The following is a 22,489-nucleotide window of genomic DNA, read 5'->3' on the forward strand; positions in this document are numbered from 1 at the left end:
TTCTCATTCAGAAGCTATGTAATACAACAATTTTTTAATTTAGCATAACTTGTCACCTGTATTTTTTTTGAATGGGCTTACTGAACAGGAAGATCAAATTCAAGTTGAAGATTTGATATGCTGCTGCTACAGCTACCCTGTAAATTTATTCTTAGTTGGATACTTACCAGTACAACTACAGCCTTGCTTTTTAAAGGCTGTTTTAAGGCTGATTATTTTGCTGCAAATCCGTAGAAGATTTTTGATATAACAGAAAGTCCGTGCAGTTGTAGAAGTAGTTGTAGAAGTTGTGAGTTTTTTTACTTACAGTTGCATGTTTGATAAAAGAGGCTTTTATTATTTTGTCTGGAATCGGTGCTCATTGTATATTACCTCAACACTTTCAGCCATGTATTGGGGCTTTGAAGTAATCCAGTATAAAACCCTCCATTATCTCAGCTTTCTTCTTCATATTTGACTTATGTTTGCAATCTCCACTGTCTCCCTGTGGAGAACTTAAATCCCTGTGCTGAATTTAACTTAAACATGATTGATTTATTTGGGGAGAGGAGTCATAAAAATGAGATGAAATATATTGGTAGTCTACAGATTTTTATCTGGGCTTATGAATAACACAGTTGTCTTTATGTCCTAATAATTTAATCTTGGGAGTGAACTTTCAGGGGGCTAGTAACAGAAGTTTAAATGCCTAAATTAGTTTTTAAAATGATATGAGGCATTAAGTCCCAAGTTACTTTTTTTTTTCAGATGTTCACTTAGAAATCAAAACCCTAGATTTGTTGTAGGACCAAGAGAGGCAGAATTATTCCTATCATGCTTAAGTATAAGGGTATAAAATCTGATTCCTTCAAGCACATGTAATTTGGCATTTTGTCCATTAAAACAATTGCAAATATCTGATTCTGGTTAGTGTTCAGGGAGTCAAAATGAAGAAAACTTTATGCAGCAGCTGTACACTGTGTATTTGTATGCAGCTGTGTGTTTTCTTTTGTGTTAGTTAAACTGCCAAATTCTTGACATCTGCTTTTGGGAGCACTTTAGTGTTGTTCTTGCAAGGCAACATCTCCATTACTTTAAATTTGCAAACTAGAAAATGTGTGTCAAACTAGAATTAAGCAAGAAAAAATTTATGTTCAAGATATGGTGTAAATCCTCAGAGCCATCATGCTGTAATACAACATCTCAAAATTTTAATGATTGTATTACTGGTAGGCAAAATAGTAAAAATATTTCATCCTGACCCATGCTAAAGCTTTGTTGCAAACTCTTTCTCAGGTGTGTTTCCATCCATTACTTCTTTGGGCAGCTGAGCTTCTTGTTTTTCAAGAGAGATCCCTTTTGTACCAAAGCTGATGTGCAAGTCCAAATGCACGTTAAATGATGTGCTTGAGGAATCTAACAATTGATCTCTTGAGAAAATACAGACCAACAGAGTTACCAGTTGTTTATTATAAGCTTAATTGTTTTTAAAAGGTACCGAATGTTATTTTCCAATTATATGGGGAAAGTCTGAACATTTGTAATTCTCTAGGCACTCTTTGTTCTAAATGGTCTCTCCCTCTGCACTCAAAAAGATGAATTTTACTTGCCATTGGTGCTGAAGAAGAATCAACTGAGCTTTCATATTTGCAAATCCTGTAGGCAGCTATTTATCTCTTTGCTTCACAAAAATATGTTCAGCTGGAGCCTCCTTTCTTCTTAGACTTCTTAGGATCAACTACTCTTTGAACACACTGCAGTAGATGAACTTTGCCCTGTAGTACTGTAACAGCAAAGAATTACAGATACCCAAGAAAAGCAGAAGTATTTTGATATTGAAGAACCAGTCTCTCGCAGCTGAGAGAAAAAAGGAAGGTTATACTGTCTGTATGAAGCAGCATCTGTTATCAGAAGGCCATAGAAGGCCTGCAGTAAGCTACTCTACTGTTGATACACTCGCCCTTGGTTGATCTTAGGTAGTAAGAACATTGCATTTTTTTGTCTGCACTTCACTTTTTCTCCTGGACTTCTAGGACAAGGTCACAACTTGTCACATTTTCAACTGACACAACTATGTCACATTTTCCCAGTTTTCCAAATTACTTTTTCACTGTTTTACCTTATTTTATTGTTTCGTAACTCCTTTTTGATTGCACTTCTTGTTTTATAATTTGGTTTAGGTGTGGTCACATTTATAGGAGTACTTGTTGAATGGAATAATCAATGTTTTTATGAATGATTCTTCAGATTAGTAAAGATTCCTCAAAGCTATCCTACATGTATGACCTGCATATTTGTATCTGTATACACCTCCAGAACATCTCTCCCAGTGAAAACACTTATTAATCACAAGGATTTGAGTGATTGTCTAAACATTTTTATAATTTTAAATTTCTTCTTCTGATCCAGTGCCTACCAGTTCTCACATTGGTAACATTCTGGAAGACACAGACATGGGCTAGGACATGGAGTAGAGTTCTTTTGCTTTCTAGGGAGCTTCACAGAACAGGTTTGTGCCTGTAATGAAGTGTGACTGCAGAGTGAAAATGTGACTGGCAGAATGTCTTCTACCAGTGGTCTCCAGGTACAGCCCATCACTCAGCAGCTGCTGGGGACCAGGCATAGCTGATTGGCAAATCTCAGTGGAGGCCAGTTGGCCACTGTGTTCATGGTGAGGTCCTGGGACAGATCCTGGTCCCTGTTGTCCAATGCTGACAGAAGAGGCAAGCACCATGACAGGGGAGTGTGAGATAGAAAATACAATGGTTGAGACTTGGTAGGTATGAACTTAGCACTAAAATTTTACCCTAAAGCATTTAAGATGATGCTATAAAATTATTTTGAAGACTTGCAAATCCTGTGTTTCTCTCTGTTCCTCCATATTTCAAAATTAAATTATTCTAGTATCATATATGGCAATCATTTTTCCTTATCCTTTTTCGCTTGACAAAGTCACCACTCGTCTCTCAGCAGTAGTATGATTGCACTTATCTGTAAAAATTACATTTTGGAAGTCTATGTTGTCTTGGTTTCACAAATTATTTTGGTATATTCATGCTGGATATATCTTGTACCTAACTTGATGTGAGTCATTTATTTTCAAGTACCTTCTCATGAAAAATCACAGTAGTTATAATTATTTTTTATTCCAAAACTACTGTTTATCATGTTTGACAACATACATGTTTAATCATAAGGAAAATCTTATCATTTTTCAATTATTGGGCTCTTGATTCACTTTAACATCTAACTGTCAGCTAGAAATGGCTCATGGATATTTTCTCTGTACAAAAGATAGTTTTGTAAAAGGGACTAAATCGATACTAGAAATTATCCCAGGCTGTGCAAATTACAGCTTTTTGATGTCAAAACAATGTAACTACATAAGATATTCTTTCCTAAGGATTAAGAAAACTGAAACATTATTTGTGCTACCCAAAATTGCTAAATACAAAATACTGTTTGGCTGGTAACAAGTCGTGTATAAAGGTCCACTTCATATTCCTTTGCCTGAATGCAAAACTATAGGTTATGGGTTGGATATTAGGCAAAAGATTTTTATGGAAAGAGTGATTAAGTTCTGCAATGGTCTGCCCAGGCAAATGGTGGAGTCACCATCCCTGGATGTGTTTATAAAAAGACTGGATGTGGCATTTGGTGCCATGGATTAGTTGAGGTGTTGGGGCATGGGTTGGACTTGATGATCTTGAAGGTCTCTTCCAACCTAGTGATTCTGTGAATTCTGTAAACCCTCTTGCTACTCCATATTTGACCCATTTGATTTCTTCTACTGCTGGTATCACAGACTGGGCAAGAATTTTTTTATTTTCTCGTGCTAAATTAATTAGTAATTCTGCTGTAAGCATATTTTAAAGAATAAGACTATTAAAATGTGAGGTTTAAAAAAATGTGATATATATCTTTAATTTCCTGGGCAACATCTTTAATAGTTAAATATGATATGCCATTGTTTGGTATTTAGTATCCTGGTAACATAATTAGCACAACAAGACATACAAAACAAATACACTTCCTGAGTGTTCACAGCCTAATACCAGGAGGAATTATTAGAAGAAGACATCCAGTTAGAAGATGTTCCTTTTTTTTCCTTATTTGAACTATGGATGTATAAAACTTCTCTGTATATACTTCTGTATTACCTGAATTGTGCAGTTTCAAGTATTTTGACTAGCAGCTTGCTTACAAATGGATTTATTGAATTTTTGAGTAGCCGAAAGACTTTGGTTCATGCTACTGGAGAATTCCATGGTCTGTATTGAGTTTGATCTGAAACTTGAAAGTTATTCTCTTCCTTGATTAGGACCTGCCTTGTTCAGTAGAGTAGCCAGTCTTCCTGGCCTGTAAGGAGGCCAGGAGCAAGTGAAGAGGTGGCAATACTGAAGCTTTTAATGAGGCATGTGTTAGTCTCATTAATAATTTGTTGCTGTATATTAAATTGACTTACTTGAAACATTAATAGCTTTCACCTTTGGTTAAAAATGGTGAAGAAAAACCAAAGATTTCTGCGGGGGGTGGGGGGGTTTGTTCTGTTCTTCAGCTGTTTGACTGTTCCTAGCTTCAGGTCCTTCTGATGAGCCATAAAGGCCAGAGACTTCCTTTTGATTTAATTAGTGTAAGGAATTTGGGGAAAAGACACAAAATGTGAGAGGCCAGACTAGCCAGAATCATCACTATCATGTCAGTGTCACAAATTAATATCAGGATCTATTTTGCTTGAATAAACTCTGTTATTGATGCCATCATTGTGTGTGTTGTAAGCAGTGTGAGTACAGCATCATGCAACTCAGAGAAGAAATGGGAGCTATTCTTGGGATTCAGAGGGACCACAGATGTGATCTATTTTGGAGCATTGCACAGGCTGTGTTCTGGGCAGATAAGGCCATGCTATTGTTTGACTTATCCCCGCTGAATATTTGGCTGCTGGTCCAATGTCCCAAAGTCATGGCAGATCCAGACTGAATTTTTTTTTTCCCCCAGGGCTTAAATAGCTGAGGTGAGATGTACAGAGAATATAAACTCCATTTCATTTACTGTGCCTGAAAAGGAGGGCAATTTTCCTCAGAGGTGAATGGGTTGGCTTTAAACACTCTGGGAATTTTGTAGGAGCTTTGCAGTCTAGAAGGCTCCCTTAGTCACTACACAACTGTCTGCTGTGGAATAGTTCATTTCCAGCTCATCCATGTTTTATGTGTGCTGAGAAGTTTGTGTGCAGCTGTGGTCTTGTGGCCTATTGCTCAATTAATAGCAGTTTGAGCATTGCTTTATATCCACACCAGTAGAAAGGTTTGTAGTTTCTGGCTCAAGGCTGGTTTGTACTATCCAGAGCACCATCTAGCAGTGCAAAGTAGCCAGGGAAGTGTGGGTTATCCAGGTTAGCTACTGCACAGGATGACTGAAATGGTTTTGTACTAGCCAAACTCCTCAGTGAGTATGACTCTGAAACTTGAGTCAATGTGTAAAAAATGTCCATTAAAAAAAAGTCATGTTTCTATGAAAAGATAACATGTTTCCTGTGTTGTAATAGCTTTAGAAAACTAATTGTTCTAGCTTGGTTTTGATCACTGAACCTTGAACATTCCTTTCTTTTACATCACAGGGTGGTGATGGTGTGTATCCGTGGGGTTTTGGTTCTTTTGACCCCAGTTCTACCTCAGGGAGATGTAAATATTTGTTCTCAATTTTCCTGGTCACATTGATTAACAAACAGGCCATTGTAACAAACTGGCAAGGCCATGGCTCATTGCATGAGCTGATAAATTTGGAATGTGACACTATGTTGAAATATTTAAGCTTTGAAAGGTTAGTTATAAAGTGACGTGAGTAATGACTGAGATGTTCATAGCACCCAGGACTACATTGGTAGCAATAAGAAAGGCCAGCTTTTAAGCCTGCACAAATCAAAGGAGCACAGAGCATCTGGTTTAGACACATTACATTTTTTGACTCTTGCTTTGTTGCTGTCCAGTGTGGCTTTGTAAATACATGTTATCCTGCAAATCATGCAGCTGTTTAATTGCCGCCTTTGATGGGGGGACATTTCTGGTAAGGAAAGGAAATAAATCAGTTAGTGGTACCATTTCTTAGCTATGAGTAACTGGTGTATGTATTCATGGCAGCACTGTGAAAGTGCTGCCAGATGCCTGTATTTAGCATATATCTCATTAATTACCACTGAAAGGAAAAGTAAAGATAAGAACAGCACATTTCTATTTCTATTTCTATGAACCTATCCTCAAGTGCATAAAAATCACCTTTTTAGAAACTGAGTATGTAGACTGGTGTGTTCAGAGGCCAGTTAAAATACTAATTCATTAACTGCATCCTTTTCTTATATACAAGGGTTGACTCTGTGAAGTGTCATGTGCCTCTTGCAAGTCCCAAGTAGCCAAGGGGAGATTGGGTAGTTTTCAGAGTTTTCAGAGTCTGTCCCACTTTCCAGTCTACATTTTTATAATAAAGTGTTGAGAGGTATAGTGCAGCATTCATAGAAGCAAAAACTCTATGCATGGGGATCAGCAAATAGGTTCACACCAACCAAAACAAATAAACTTAATTTTGATACATCTTCATGTTAGAGATTATTGTTTATTATCTTTTACTGGTTAGCATGTGTCTGAAGAAAGAAGTGAAAACCATTAATTTTTATCTATATACTTCAAACCAATATGTGCCAATATGCTCAGAGTCCTTACATGAATAGCCATTCTCAATGATGATTTCCATTTAATGCCATATGTGTGACATTCTTTCCCAATGTCACACTTCTTGGAGTTAGAAAGATAGCATAAGCAAACCTATTCATAGTGTTCTAAAAAGGAGTGACATAGTTTTAGTTATTTAATGAGTTTGACTCTGCATCTTTTGTCATTGTGTATAAAAACGCCTGTAAAAAAAATTTAATGTTATCTATGAAACAGATCTTTCCTGTGCTGTAGTGGCTTTAGAAAACTTACTGTTGTAATTTGTTTTCATGTAGTGAGCTGAACATAAACATAAAAGAATTTTTAAAATGAAAATTGTATTAAAGTGTGTATATATTTATGCATACACACATATTATATTCAAATGTACTTGTGGATATGCACAGGCTAATTCAAAATGGTTTTCCTATAAAAATATGACAGTATGCCTGAGGTAATGGTTTGGGGTTTGGCTGCTGATCATTTAGCTTTGGTTTTGGTTTTTTTTCCAACAGTCAGCACTGGAAGATGTAAGTACCAAAAGTAGATTGAGCAATATGTTGTATGTGTTTCTTAAGTATTGTGTTTGTATTTGTTAAATTTTGTAAATATTTAGAAAATAGCTATGTTTAGCATATAAGTGAAAAATATATAGGATGTTGTTTAAAACAAACAGCTGTGAGGGCATGGATTTTATTATCTTGCTTCAGTTGGATGCTGATGTGCTGTTTGATTTACAAAAGGCTGTTAGGAGACACTCAGAGCTAATCACAAGTTCAACCCCAGGGTGTTATGACCAAAGAGGAAAGCTGAACTCCCAAGAGACTTTGTAAAAAGTGTTCTGAGATTCAAGTGTTTACAGAGTTCTCAAACACTGCACAGTGATTCCCATTACCAGAGCCTAACCTGTGCTGAGTTTAGCTGTTTTGTTTTTCCCAGACTTTGCAAGGTGCTTTGCAAAGTCATTTTACAGATGGTAACTCCTCTCTTAAGTAAGGAAAATCCATTCTGCTGTAAAAGGCTCTGTGTGAAATACCTTCTGTTTAAAGAAGAGAAAAATAAAAATTATAGTGGTTTTCAGTGTCTGTGATCCTATGGTGTATTTCCAACTGTGTAACTCTTGTTGCCTTGAAAATTGTCATTGGATTGATTGCTTCCAGCTTACATAGAGTTTTCTCTGAGTTCCTCCTTCCTCCCCTGGACACTTTGTGCTGCTGTGTGTTGCCATGTAATACCTCAGATAAGTATCTCATCACAAATTATGAATTGTTGGCAATGTTTGTCAGTAGGAAATGGAAGCTGCCCTTAAATGAGTCTTTTCAAACAAACTGAAAATGTACAAAATTTAAAGATAAAATCAAAATGGGGTCAGACCACTGATTAATGCAAATCTGCTTGCAGTTGCTGACGTAAATAGGAAAATGCTGATGTACATAATCAGAGAATGTGGCTGTTGAAATGAAAAGAAAATAAAGGGGTTAGGGGGCTAGTGATGCTGGTCTCTTAATGTAAGCACAAACTTTCACCCAGGACCACTTTGTTGTTAATATGTAACACTGCAGTGCCAGAGGGGTCAGGATATTCCAGACACTGCAACAATGTGGTGCCTCCTACAAACATAATAGGAGCAGAACTATGTATTCTTTAATTAACCCCTGGACCCAGGTCTTCCACTGGCATGGTTTCGTGGAACTCCATATACCTCAAAGGAAATAAATTGATTTATTGTGGCTGAGCACTTGGTCTTTTATTAATGTATACTTCTGTGTTTTGAAGTTGGGTGCTGTGCTTTTCATGACCATAAATAGTTTAACATTGATCAGACAGAAGTTATCCTAAACTCTACAAACAGAACAGTAAGATTAATGAAAAGAAACGTGTATAGTATAGGAACTAGTGGGTTTTTTCTTACCTTTTTTTTTCCTTAATCACAGTGCAGTGTGATCTTTATAAAATATGACTTCAGAGCATACTTCCTTGCACTGATTTTTGTAGTTTCACTTTATCACATGTATTATTGCACTTAAATATTATCTTCATTTTTTTTTTTTAATACAGAAAAAAATGTGAGAGGCAAGACCAGCCTGATTTAAACAGGCTTAGGTAAACAATGCAAGTTTATATATTGTTCCAGTTTAGGCCATGCTTAGGTAGAGCAGTCTTGGCCCAAGCTGGTCCCATGTTATAATCCCCTGCAGTTTGTTTGTTTAATAACAAGCCTAAACTTGTAAGGGGCAGAAGGCTGCCAGAAATACTAATGATCTTCAGAGAGCAACATAAAAGACAAACTTCCAAGTTGATGCTTCAGTATCTACTAGGGGCAGAAATACAATCCTTCAAACAATAAATAGGCTTGAAACATCTGTCAGATTATTGTTTTATCCAGGGTCTGGTGAGTGGGCTCTGTGCAATCACATGATGGCCTTCTGAGTAGCCTACACCAAAATTAATGGTTTCATCAGCCTGCAGGAGCAACCAAGTGATAGGACACACCTAGGGCTATCCTAAAGGGCTTCTTTATGCTTAGTGAATGCTTTCTAACTATTCCAATGAAGTGTGGAGCATTGAAACCTGAGTGTTGCAGACTGCATCAGAGAACTTAATTTGATGGACTGTTTGGAGAGACTGTGGGAGAGCTTGAGCAGTATAAGTGAGCATCAGGAATGGATGTGGAATCAACTTTTAGAAAAAGTGATTATAATTTTACTGTTTATGTATTGGATATTTTATAGGGGATTATCCTGGCAACCTACCAGCTACAAAGAAAGGTGTAAGGGCATCCAAGGTTCAGTGTTTGGAGTCTAAACATTAGGACCTGACAATATGGAAGTAAATCAGTATTGTCTTAGCTTCCAGTAGCATAACCTTTAGAAAGTTACTTTTTTCCCTGTGTATTCTGAAGCTCTTTATTAGATTGCTTACACTGAGAAAATAACCCTTTAATGGCTGACAGCAACAACAGAAATGTTTTCAGATGTTGCAGTTTATTTTCGTTTTTTTCCAATAAATATTCATTTCAAATTTTGGTGACATAAATGACCAGTTATGCTCTGAAGAATATGCTTCTAATGTTTCTGCAAGAATGGCTGAGCTCCTAAGTTACTTTGCAGTTCTCAAGAAATGTCTTTGCCTCCCCTAATGAGGTATATGATAGCAACCTCTTACTCTCTTTCCAAGCCTGTAGTAGTAGGTGTGAATCTTTCACCTGATACAGATCATACTGGAATTGACAGCAAGACTGTGAACTGCAATTACCTTAGGCATTAGTGTATGTACCGTCTTGTACAAAATTTCTCTTTGTATGAGGCCAAAACAAACATGCATCTACAAAATAGGTCTGAGTAAACGCAAATGGCTTGTGAATTTCTTGCTTAAAGGGAAGGTCCCCAGCCATGCCAGAAGTCTGCTTATCTTCCTTGCTGTGTCTTCTCTTGTAGATGTTTCTGGCCAAAATATCTCTTTGCACTGACCTTCAAATCACCATGCCCTTCTAGGGCTGATTGCTCCTGTTTAGTCTTTTTAGTCTATGGAGCTGTGCAAAGGTTGATTCAGCCTTTCTCCATCCATAACCACTATGGGCTTTTATGTCCTCTGAGTCTCTCAAAACACAAATGTTTGACAGGGCTATACAGCTCACAAGGGCCTTTGAAAAACACAACAAGTTAAAGTGAGTTGAATTCAGAATAAATATGCTTCTTTTTCAGCTGACATTGAAGACAGATTTTGTTCAACAGATTTACCTGTTGCTGTATTTTACTTGAAATGATTGTACACTAAAGAGTGCCATTATTGCTTTTGTTTTGTTGGTTCTCTTTCTCCTAAGTTTGCTATCTCACCTCCAGAATTTATTGTGCTTGGTGCAGAATTTGCTGTGTGACATTCTTTGACCCATATGGGAAATCAGATTTCATTATTTTAATAATAATTTTTAGCCCATTGGGAATATCTACTAGGTTGAGCACCTTTATTTTCAGTGTATGCCCAAGAAAGAACTGGAAAGCATTCTAGTCATTACTAAATGAGTTTGTGTGAAAATCCAAGCAAACACTAAAAGCCCTGGAGTTCAGACCATTTCTCACAAATTAAATGAGAAACACTAGTTAAGTTAGCACAGAGTGTGATAAAACTGCAACATACTTGTCGTTAGACTGCTTTTCACGGTGACTGGAAAATTGCCAGTTTAAATAAACTTTTTACATCTATTTGAAAGCATGTCTCTCTGCACACCAGCTATTTAATCCTTTAAGCTTCTATGGTATTTTTTTTTAGAAATGTAGTGAACTTGTAAATGCATGTACTATAACTTTTGAATGTTTGTTTGGATTTAACACTTTATTTTGATTTGCTAATGATGAAGAATTAAAAAGAAATCTTCCTAATGATTTTGGAGTTTGGCTTTATCCTTTTCCTTTTTTTAACTTTCTGTTCAGAATAACAACATTAATGTTGATCTCAATGCAGTGTCCCTTCAAAAGAGTATAAGGCATAATTCTGGGAATTAAGTAGCCTATGTATTATTCTGAAGGCTAAAACCTGCAGTTCACCTCACTTTTGAGTCATTGCTCTAAAATGAGCAAAGCATTCAGGAATCTTTATAGATTACTGATGGATTTGTATTAAAGGCCTGTACAAGACCAAAAGTAGTTATTATAATAGCAGAGGGACCTAGCAATGTCATTTATTGTTAAAAAGAGGAGATAGTTAAATTGCCTGCACCATGGTTATGATCAATAAAGACTAAGACAGCAAGAATAGCATTTGGGAGTATTTCTTTGGATCTGTAGAAAACCAGAGATGTCCATACAATTCTGTCTCCTCAGTGCAAACCATGTGTTATGCCATGGTGCACTGTGGTGTGCTGTGGCTGTTACTCGCACACACATAAACCTGCAGCAGTAATTATGTGTGCTATGTACAAGGTGAAGCTGGAATGGAATAAAATGCATTCTTTAAAGGTATGATGTCCCACTTGCTGATGGTGGTCAGGGTAAACTTTTTCTGACTATAAAGACTGTGTAACTTCTAATTCTTCTTTTATTCCTGCAGGTCAAGCCAGTTACTCACAGTAGGATCACTGTGTCAGCACGGTTTCGAAAGCCTCTCCAGGAGCCCTACACTATTTTGTAAGTAGAATTTTCACTTAGTGGGTTGCCATTTCAGGGGTGATGGTGGTACTATGTTCACTTCAGGTGAGCTTTGTTTAAAATGCTCCTCCAAGGTATTTTACTTTGCTTTATTTCAGCCTGATTGCTAATGGAGACCTTATTAGCCCTGCAGTGCGCCTCCTCATTCCCAGGAAAACACTGAATCACTGGGACCATATTCTTGAAATGGTGACAGGAAAGGTTACCCTCAGAAGTGGAGCTGTTCACAGGTATAAGGAAGCCAAATATTTGCAAGATACATTTTATATGCCTAGATATGTTTCTAAAACTCCATAGGTAGATATAATGGGTCATTCCTATTTTATGGGAAGTTTCACAGTAAGAAAATTAAAATACATTAGAAGGCCACAAGGTGGAAATACGTTGACTCTAAGAAACCTTCACATTTCATTTCTACTGCGATTTAAAAAAAGAATAACTGCAATGTGCTTGAACTGTTATTTTAAAATTAATATTTATTAATTTATTTAATTAGCAGGCCTGTAATAATACAATAATAATGCAACACGTTTAGTACTAATAAATAAGTTATGTGTCATAATGAAATAATTGAGCATGGTAAAGTTGGTGAAGATGTTTGGAATGTGAGGTCCATGATGTGTGTTACTTTTTAATTTTGATAGTTCTTTAAATTCATTGGGGCAAACAATTTCAAGGAGAATATTATAGATTCTCTGGGGTTTGCATACCTGGGGCAAGACTAGGATGTGCTTCATATTCAGCCCTCAGCCTCTTAATAAAAGCCACAGCCAAAGTTGTTGTTGGGGTTTGCCAGTTCCAATATCTCAGCTGGTCTGAGTTGTTGAGGTATCCGAGGAATAGAAGGTCACCTCTTGGATAGGTAGGTTTCAGTCCCTTAAGGCTTTTACAATGTAAAATAAGTTACCTAAAATGGCATTTGGTAGTTTTTATAAGTTTTAGAGCAAAATGATTGATGTGATGTCCGTGAGAAACATTGCAGTTTAAGTGGGCTCTCAAGGTGTGCAAGCAAATTACGGACATTCCAGTGTGGCCCCATGCAGAGCACATTACAGAAATCTCTTCATCAGGTGGGAAAGGACCTTTGTGGAAAATCATTCTTCACAGCCTATGCAATGTCTGATGCTAAGCTTGCAAAATCTTTCTCAAAACAGTGCAGATGAGGTAGTCTTTTAGTTCTGCTTGCTTTCCCGTTTGATAAGGGTGAGAGAAGATTAAGGTAATGCTCTTGAATATTATTAGCTCTCATCAAGTTTTTTCTCTCAGCCCTGAACTTCTTTGCTCCTATTAGCTGGCCGCTTAGGATTTTCACTCGCAGTAAAGTAAACCTACATGTGTTGAAGCTTTCTGGGTCTCCTCTAGTGTAATTGAGAAGTGAACAAAGCGAGAAAAGACATTTACAACATACCAATTCTTTCTGCTCTCAGATTGTTTAGCCATTTAAAAATCTTTCACATTTTAGTCTCATTACTTGGTGTCATTCTGGTGAAACTAAATGTTGTACATGAAAGCATTCAATATATAACTAAGATTCCTTTTGAGATGTTCCCTTCAGTGCTCACCTTTATTCCTTCAAAAATAAGATAATGTACATGACATTTTAAATTATTTAATTTTTTCCTCTTGCTGGTTTTCTATTAACTCAGTTTTCATTTTCTTTTCTTTAAAATATTAGAAATACATATTAAATCCATTAGTAAAGTGATCATAGTTCTCTAGTAAGTTACACATTACTTGCTGGTGTTTACTGAACCTATGTTAGCATTAGGGGAGATCTGGTAAGACCACTGATGCTGGGAAGATGTAATTTCTCATTAAAGAAGCATAAGTGGACTTACAAGAACCTGCATTATGTACAGGGCAGCTTTTGTCTTTTCCATGTCCTATTAAAGGACTTAAAAAGCAGCCAAGTCTCACCCTGATCAGACTAGAAATGCAAGCATGAAATATGAGAGGGGAGATGATGGGAAAGCAGCTTTTCTGCTTTCCAGCTTGTTGATGGGGATGGGGTGCAGCAACCTGATGTGCATCAGCAGCTGGGAATTTGGGGATATTGTCCCAGAAATTGTGTCTTTGCTATCTCCCTTTCTCAGCTGGTATGCTTGCTTTCTTTTGGCTGTCACTTTTTAGCTTGGATTCAGGAGGGAAAGTGGAAGTCCACTGACATGTCACAAGGCAAACATAGGTCATCCTCAGAAGTGACCACAAGGACATTTTTGTTACATAATACAAGCCAGAGAGAGCCCAGCTCGTCTGTGAATGGTTGTGGCAAAGTGGGTGGGTGAAAATTGTGGCTTAAAAATTCCAAAATTGTAAAAAAGTAGCTTCAGAAATTTGTGTCACAAAACTTGTTTGTACTTGTTAAGTCCATTTAGTTAGTTATTTGTTTGAAGATCCATTTTTAATAAATACATTTTTGATTTCACTTTCATCTTTAGAGACAGATTATATTTGATTTTGCTATTGTGATTATAATTTTCAGGATGAGAAATGCAATTAAAGATTGCTAGTAATCTGTAACATTTTTTTGAGTTATATTAAACAAACAACTTGTGCACTTTAAATATAACATTAAAGCACAAGCAAAATGAAAGATCAGGTGTGACAGTGTTCACGGGGGTTCTTGGATGAGGGAAGAGACAAGAATGTTGACTCCATGTTTCAGAAGGCTTAATTTATTATTTTATTATATATATATTACATTATAACTATACTAAAAAGAATAGAAGGAAAGGTTTCATCTCAGAAGCTAGCTAAGCTAAGAATAGAATGGAATGAATAACAAAGGTCTGCGTCTCAGACAGAGAGTCCAAGCTAACTGGGCTGTGGTTGGCCATTAATTGTAAACATTCAAGATGGGCCAATCAGAGACATATCTGATGCATTCCACAGCAGCAGATAACCATTGTTTACGTTTTGTTGCTGAAACCTCTCAGCTTCTCAGCAGGAAAAAATCCTAAGAAAAGGATTTTCATAAAAAGATGTCTGCAACAATCAGGAACAAAAAACCCCAATTATTTTGTATGTACCCCTCTATATCTGCAGCCCCATACAAATATATAAACAATTCTTAAGCTGTGGTACACTGATTTGCTGGTTTTTCCCCTGTGAAAAAGTTCCCAAAGTGAAGTGCAATCTAGCAGAACACAGCGAGATTAATTCAGAAATAGGCTTCCTGCTGATTTTCTGATAGCTTGTTTTATTTTCATTGTTTGTGTGTAACTGATGTTGACTCTGTGGTAGTGAAACATAAATTGCTCTTTGAATTGCTGGCATGCCTGTAAAATGTTTGTGCTCTGAAATAAATATAAGTGATACAAACAAGGTGCTCCAGAGTTAGCATACCTCTTCTCAAGGAAGCAGCATTGTGGTCCAGATTTAAAACAGCTGTAATTCCACCTTTCAAAATTTTCAGTCTTTGCACTTAGAAACGTATTCCCATGTGGCAGGAGACACACAAAAAATTAGGGTACTTTTATGAGTGTAATATAAAACAGACATGGACATGCAGGAACAAATGCAGCAAAGGGCCACAGAGAGGAAGGGCTTGAAGATACCTGTAGTGTGAGGAGAGCTGGGAGTCTGCAGCCTGAGGAAGAGAAGGCTCAGGGGGATCTTTTAAATGTGTGTATATACCTGGTGGGAATGAGTGAAGAAGACAGAGCCAGGCTCTTCTCAGTGGTGCGCAGTGATAGGACAAGAGGCAATGGGCACAAAATGAGAGAAGAAAATTTCACTTGAACAGAAGAAAAAAACTTACAGTAATGGTCATCATATATTGGAACATGTTTCCTAGAGAAGCATTGGAGTCTCCATCCTTGCAGGTGTTCAAAACATACCTAGAGACAGTCCTGAACAACCTACTCTTGTTGCTCTGCAAGGCATGACTGGACTAGGTGGTCCCCAGATATCTTGTTCAACCTCAGATGTTCTGTGATTCCTGGTTCAGTAAAGTACATTAGTTTCTTCTGTGTTTATTCAAGGTTATGCCACCACATGTATCAATTTTAAAAGCTCTCTCTATTAAACTGAAAATTTTTGCACATTATAAGTCAAGGGTGTATTCAAGGTAGCCTCCTGATATTCTTCCCCAAATGTTCATAGTATCATTGTGTGTATTTTTTTACATCTCCTTGCGTTGTGTTGAAATTTATGTCTATAAATTCATACATAGTATAGCTCTAGTATAGTTAGAAGGCTTCTAGAAAGGCAGTTAAGATAGCCATTCAACATTCCTGCAGTTAAGACTTTAATGAAAGTTGTTATTGATGACTTTTACATTATATATAAATATTGTTGAGTTTTGAGCCATGCTTTGTGGGAAAGAGCTAATTTATTATTGAATGTTCCTCCTTACTCACTGTTTTGACCGTGCTAAAATAAAATCACAAACTTGATAAGGAAATAAATTCCCCCCAGCAGTCCCTGATGCATTTCTTTCTTCTCAAAAAGAAGTCATGGTGAAAATCCACCTGGTGTAATAGACACAGTCATTATTGGTATGTGCCCAAGATGCATGGCTTCTTGTTTTAATGTAGTACTGTATTTCCTGTTGTTCCCATCAGGTTCCAATCTTCTGATCTACACAATGGAACAATATAAATGAAATGTTATTGGCATAGTCTGTGTTAGGTGGACAGGGCTTTCAGTCATGAATGCCCTGTTCTTCCCAGGTTACTGCATAGTTTCCTGAGCACAGATAGAAATCTGTGGTGGAACTTGTTGGGAGAGGGGGTCAGGAGCTCTTGAAATAGATGCCTTCCAAAGTAACAGGAAAAAGATATTGAAGACCTTAGAAATAAAAAGAAATTTATTTCTTTCCAGAAATTATGTATTTCATCTATTATAGCACTTCATACTTTGTTAGTTTTATATAAGCTGTGATTTAGAAGCTACTTTGCTGTTTTCCTTGGTGGTTTGTTTGTTATGGTTTTTTTTGGGTTTTGTTTTTTTTGCTTGGTTGGGTTTTTTAAAAAATTTAGTCGCTCATCATTGTATGGTGTGTGCTGTAATTTATTTGGTTTCATATCTGGAAATGCAACATATATTTAGCGAGTTTAGATTAACATAGCTTCCAGTGCTCTTAACGCACCTAACTGATTGTTAAGGTTTATTATAATAAGCATTTTTATATTTTTCAGACTCTACACTGTAGATGGAAAACTTGTTCAGAATGGGTCAGACTTGGAGAATGGGCAAATTTATGTTGCAGTGGGTAGAGAAAAGTTTAAGAAATTGCCATATGGTGATCTGCTGTCCAAAGCTACAATGAGAAGGCCACAGGGGTAAGTTCTAAAGGTGTGTGATGCATTCCTGTGTGTTTGTGTGTGTCAATAGTAAAGTACAAAATTATTATTCCAAGAATGATGCATGAGTTAGTATGGATGCAAAACTTCATTGTCAGCTTCTGAGAAAGCTGAGATAAAAATAACAAAAGCAGAAATGGAAATTCAGGAGACCATCTCATAAGCATTCCCTTGATCATGTATCAAAAATTAGCATCTGAGAAAAATTAATCTAAGCCAAAGTAATCCTAATTTTTTTTTCCTTGGGATACAAATGTGTACAGCTGAATCAGCAGTTTAGGTCTACTCTTGGTTAGTAATGTTTTATGAAAGATATACTCCCTTAAGATTGTTTTATGTTTGGGTCTATTTTTTGTAGGCTAGAACAATCACATAATAGAGTCCTAAACTGGGTGTCTGTAAGGAGAAACTTGTGCTTTTTCTACCTTTGGAAAACATGAGAATTTAGAACCATTTCATTGAAATAAGAGGAAAGAAATGGAAATTGTAAGGAGAATTCACATAGTAATTCACTGGATACTGCTCTGCAAGGTTTTGGTATATTAAAGTATGCATTGTGGGGTAATGCACTTGTTGAATAAGTTAATTATTATGCATTTAAACATAGTCTAGTAAACAGAACAAGTGATGCTTAGTGAAAACACATAGTGAAAAAATCAATTATCTCTGTTGCCATAGTCATCTTGGTGTTATCTGCCTTGATTATAGATACATAGTGTCTGTGCCAGTGACAGGGTGCACAATTCTAATATATGGCTTATTCCTGCAGTTCCAAAACCTCTGTACTACCTCCAAGTGTGGGATCTCGAAAGTCTAAAGGCAGTGTAAGTATCAAATTTCTAATTCAGCTAAAATCTGGCAGATAGAAAACCCCTGTCCTTTGGGTTTTAATTAAATCTGAAGAGAAAAAATTCACAGCCACATGGTGGCATGCTTATTAAAGCCTGATGAATCTGTAGCTATTTGCAGTGTCAATTGGAAGAAATCTGAGAAAATATTGTTGTGCTAAGGGCTGCTTTGTTTTTGATAAAAGCTTCCATAGCAAAGACCAGCTGCTGGGTTGAGGTCTTTCCTATAAACCTGATCATTTGTGTATTTATTTATTTATTCATTCAAATTATATACCTTAAGGAAAAACACAGAACCTTTCACAAAACATTTTGCAGAAAACTGTGTTTCTGAACTCTGAGTCTGGAAAAGGTCCTAAACCAGTTTGCAATTTGATGTTTTATTCTAGGTAACCACTACATAGAGAGCTTGATCCTTCACTGCTTTGTATCCTGTTAAGCTATTTATATGTGTACAAAATAAGTCAGGGAACCATTAAGGCTGGAAAAGACCCCCCAAGGTCATCGAGTTCAATCTCTGACCTATCACCACCGTGTCAAGTAAACCATACCACCAAGTGCCATGTCTAGTTGTTTCCTAAACCCTTTCAGGAATGGTGACTCCACTGTTTCTCTGGGCAGCTGTTCCAATGCTTAATCACTGATTCAGTGAAGGAATTCTTCCTTATGTCCAACCTGAACCACCCTGGCATATCTTGAGGCCCTTTCTTCTTGTCCTGTTTCTTGTTGACTGGGAGAAGAGCCTAACCCCACATTGCTACAAGAAGAGTCCTCTGTGAATTTAATTTTAGTTCCAAAACAGAATATAAGTATCTGTTTTCACCAGTTCTTCACAAGTGCAGTTTGCTGTACAAGTACAAGACACAGGGAATCAGACTCACAGTCTGTCATTATAATTGTGGTAGTTGATCATGTCCATTCACTCTTTACAAAACAAAAAAAAACCAAGTCTCTGGAGCCACTAAAAAGAAGTAAGCAATAAAACAAAGAAGTTTGTGTTCACATTCCACTGAATGTGTTACTGCCCTGTGAAGGCTGTCATTCTCCTCCAGCTTCTCTTGACACGGAATAATGCCCAGGTCTCTTTTACACAGACAGTGATTTATTAACCAGTCATATTAATGTGTTTTATCTTGTGGCTGTCCACACATACAGGTGAGAGATAGCTGCATATAATATGCATGCATGCATAGATTCATCTAGCCATTCTTTTCATTAAATGAAACATTATTTTCTTATAATAAATATGTGATTTTTCTCCTGGAAGCTGTTGAAAACTTAATTGGTCAAATCATACAGTAAGTTCATAAGATACTTATACTTCTCTGGATAATTTAAGGTATCACTTAAATTTACTAATTGTAAATTACTATAGTTCTTTAACACCTGATACCAGTCCTTAATGAAATCTAAGAAAATAAGCTTTTTCATTTGCACCACTGATAATTATGTCCTCTTCTTTTTAGGGAAATGATAGGCAGTCTAAGTCTACAATTGGATCTGTTGACCAGGGAGAACACAGTTCCTCGCCTCAGCTTCCCAAAAGAAAAGACAAAAAAAGCCAGAATCCAGAGAGTTCTGTGTCCAGACAACACTTTTCTAACCACTCTACAAAAGTAAAACAGACAGTAAAAGCTTCCCCAGGAATCCTTCAGGATAATGGTCAGTACTAAGATAAACACTGTTGTAGCAAAGTGGCTTTTGGTCTTCAGTTAAACCAGTGAAATAGTAGAATAACATGTTTGAATAGTTAGTGAATTGTCCATTTACTCTGTGAAACTGGAATTGCCAAAGTTCTTTCTGCTTAGGAAATGCACCTGTGCATCGCCACTACATTCCTGGCTTCATTTACAGAGCACAAGAGGCATTGTGTAATTTTTATTATACCTTGGAAGTTAAGCTCATATGGTTCTATCATTATGCTTTTGGTAAAGGTAAATAAATATGTTTTCACCATTTTCCCACTTTTCTGCCCTGCAATAAGGTGAAGAAAAGGAGCTAGTGTTCTGCAATGATGTGAAGGACCCCTCGCTGTCCCTGAAAATCCCTGATTACCTGCCTGGTTCTGTGTAAAAAAACAACTAGAGCCTCGGGGAGGAACACAGACAGAAGCTCCAGTTAGCTGGTAGCTAACTAATCCTGCAGCAGAGCTGCTGGGGGCCCTTTCAGAATTTGCCCTTCTCTGTGCTGTAACAGCAGTGGCAGCAGTTTGCAAATTTAGGCAAAAACATCCTCTTTGAAAAACTGTTATCTTATAGTGTGATATTCCCTTTCGCCCCATTTCTTTAAAGAGCTAAAATATATATAAAAATTATATATGTATGTATGTATGTGCAGCCATATTTCATAGATAGAACATATATAGGGAAATATTTATGTCTCTGTGTAATGCTGTTGCTACTCCACCTGCTGACAGAATTGGTTGGAAAGCCTCTAAATTTATTGAAGGACTGTTTGCTTCTCTCTTCAGCTTTTCTATGCTTTGTGGGTCTTGTGTAACTAGGAGAAGCTGTTCAAGGCAGTGGATTGTGTGGTATGAGCTCAACTGTACTTTTGGAGAAGCTCTGTGATCCTCTATTTTACCTCCATATATAAAGACCTGTTAGTAAAAGTGGGAATGGACAGTTGTAGCCAGGTGTGGTTCAATCTCTTCTCTGAGGTAAGAAGTAACAGGACAAAAGGAAATGGCCTCAAGTTGCACCAGGGGAGGCATAGATTGGCTATTAGGAAAAATTTAATCACAGAAAGGATTGTAAAACATTGAACCTGCTGTCCAGGGAAGTAGTGGAGTCACTATCCCTGGAAATATTCAAAAACGTAAGGATATCATACTAGAGAACAAGGTTTAACGGTGAACATGGTGGTGGTACTGGGTTGACAGTTAGACTTGATGTTCTTAAAGGTCTTTTCCAACCTTAATTATCCTATGATTCTAACAATTGAGAAATTAAAGACTTTTCACACCTCTGACTCAGTCACTCAGTGCAGTGTGGGAGCTCCACTGTAGTCAGAACTTTGGTAGCTTGTAGGGAAGTGGTTAAAAGAAAAGGTCCTACAATGACTCCGAATGGTCACCTCCTGCAAAGCTGTTGTCTTTTGTGCATTCTGTTCTGGTCACACCTCAAGATGGAGTGACCTGAAGCTCAGGCCAGGAAGGCTGTAGGAGCTGTGAGCCATGCTGCTGTGGGAGTATCCCCTGCCCGGCCAACCCTCATTGTCAAAGACTGCCCTTGACAGAAAGCCAGCATTGCAGAAGTCCTCATTATACCATGGTCCTTGTCATTTATCTATCTCATATAATACAGAGGGAAGCCTTTTATCCCATCCAGATGCATGAAGTGTATAGTAGCTTATCAACAAATCATCAGCATGTTCCACCATCTTGGTTGCTTGGGTATAATAAGATTGATAATTTCATAATAATATGAAAAATTCCTTTGATACCCTCCTTTCTGTCCCAGTGCTATACCATCATGCTAGTCAGGAGTAATCCATCATCAATTTGTGTGTAATCTGGAACAGGAAGACTGGAAAAGCAGTTACAGGGCCCTGAAATAATAGCTTTGGCATTAGTATACCTGTTTTTAGTGACAGCTAACAGTCCAGTAACCAATTTCATTCCTGTCAGTACATGCTTAAAACAATTTGATGTTGAATAAATTTTCTCATTCTTTTCAGGCCACTTTTTGTGGGCCTGAATGATCAAATATTCCCATCAGGCAGTTGCCAAATATCTCCTTTAAAGATATTGTATCCTAAAGTATTTTCTCCCTATTCTGTGATTGCAAGAGTGTGTGAGGTCCATTGTCTCTCCCCAGGTAAACATAAACAGACTTTGGCAGTATAACAGAAAATTGCTTTGTTCAATAAAGTCTGGTGCATGGGCCCTATTTCTTTTAAAACTTATGTCTAATTTCTCAGCATCCATTGGGGTGTTTAGTGAAATTTGAGGTCCTCTATCAATCACATATTTCAAAGGATGTTTTCTAGGCCTACTGGTAAGTAAATTGATAGGCTATAATGCACCAGGTGATAAAGCCTAAAGTTCTTCCAGCACTTAGTGAGCTTTTTTATTTTTCTTTTCCTCTCCTCAGATGGTTGCAGGTATGTTTTTTTCTGTGAAAGCTTTTGTTTTTTTCACGCGTCCCCCTTGCACTCTTTTCACTAAGTGTTCTCTGATTGTTGCCTGAGAGCTGCATGGGGAGTACCTAAAGCTATCGCTGTCCTCCACAGCTCATTTTGCTTCAGGGGTGTTTTGATCCTTCTTCTGTCTCAGGCAAGGTATATTTAAAAGTCCTCACCTGGCACTCAGGAAGTCTTTGCACTTGAGTTTTTGGGCCCCTCTGAAAGGCCCAAGTTTGTTCTCCAGGATGGAGTTTCCCAGCCCATTTGCCTAGCATGGTTTACTGTGTCATGAAAGAGTCTTGCCCAAGAGGAAAAGTCATCTTGGGGATCTTGTAACACTTCACTATGCATTACATCTCCTCTTTGTCTTGTCTTTGTCTTCTCTA

General features: G+C 37.2%; 1 protein-coding gene across 2 annotated transcripts in view; it reads left to right on the plus strand.

Moving 5' to 3' along the window:
- The window catches only part of DCDC2 (doublecortin domain containing 2), a 56,833-nt gene that overhangs the window by 5,729 nt on the left and 28,615 nt on the right, over nucleotides 1–22,489 (plus strand). Inside the window, exons 3-8 of one of the 2 annotated variants that reach the window (XM_071450814.1) lie at nucleotides 7,196–7,210; nucleotides 11,727–11,803; nucleotides 11,923–12,054; nucleotides 16,966–17,109; nucleotides 17,900–17,954; nucleotides 19,445–19,640. In XM_071450814.1, coding sequence (XP_071306915.1) covers nucleotides 7,196–7,210; nucleotides 11,727–11,803; nucleotides 11,923–12,054; nucleotides 16,966–17,109; nucleotides 17,900–17,954; nucleotides 19,445–19,640 — 619 coding nt within the window. The remainder of the gene's footprint in view (nucleotides 1–7,195; nucleotides 7,211–11,726; nucleotides 11,804–11,922; nucleotides 12,055–16,965; nucleotides 17,110–17,899; nucleotides 17,955–19,444; nucleotides 19,641–22,489) is intronic. The other variant, XM_071450820.1, reaches the window with a different exon arrangement.

The sequence above is a fragment of the Agelaius tricolor genome, unplaced genomic scaffold (assembly GCF_023055355.1).
Source record: "Agelaius tricolor isolate 1412-34295 unplaced genomic scaffold, bAgeTri1.0.p SCAF_2, whole genome shotgun sequence".
Taxonomy (NCBI): domain Eukaryota; kingdom Metazoa; phylum Chordata; class Aves; order Passeriformes; family Icteridae; genus Agelaius; species Agelaius tricolor.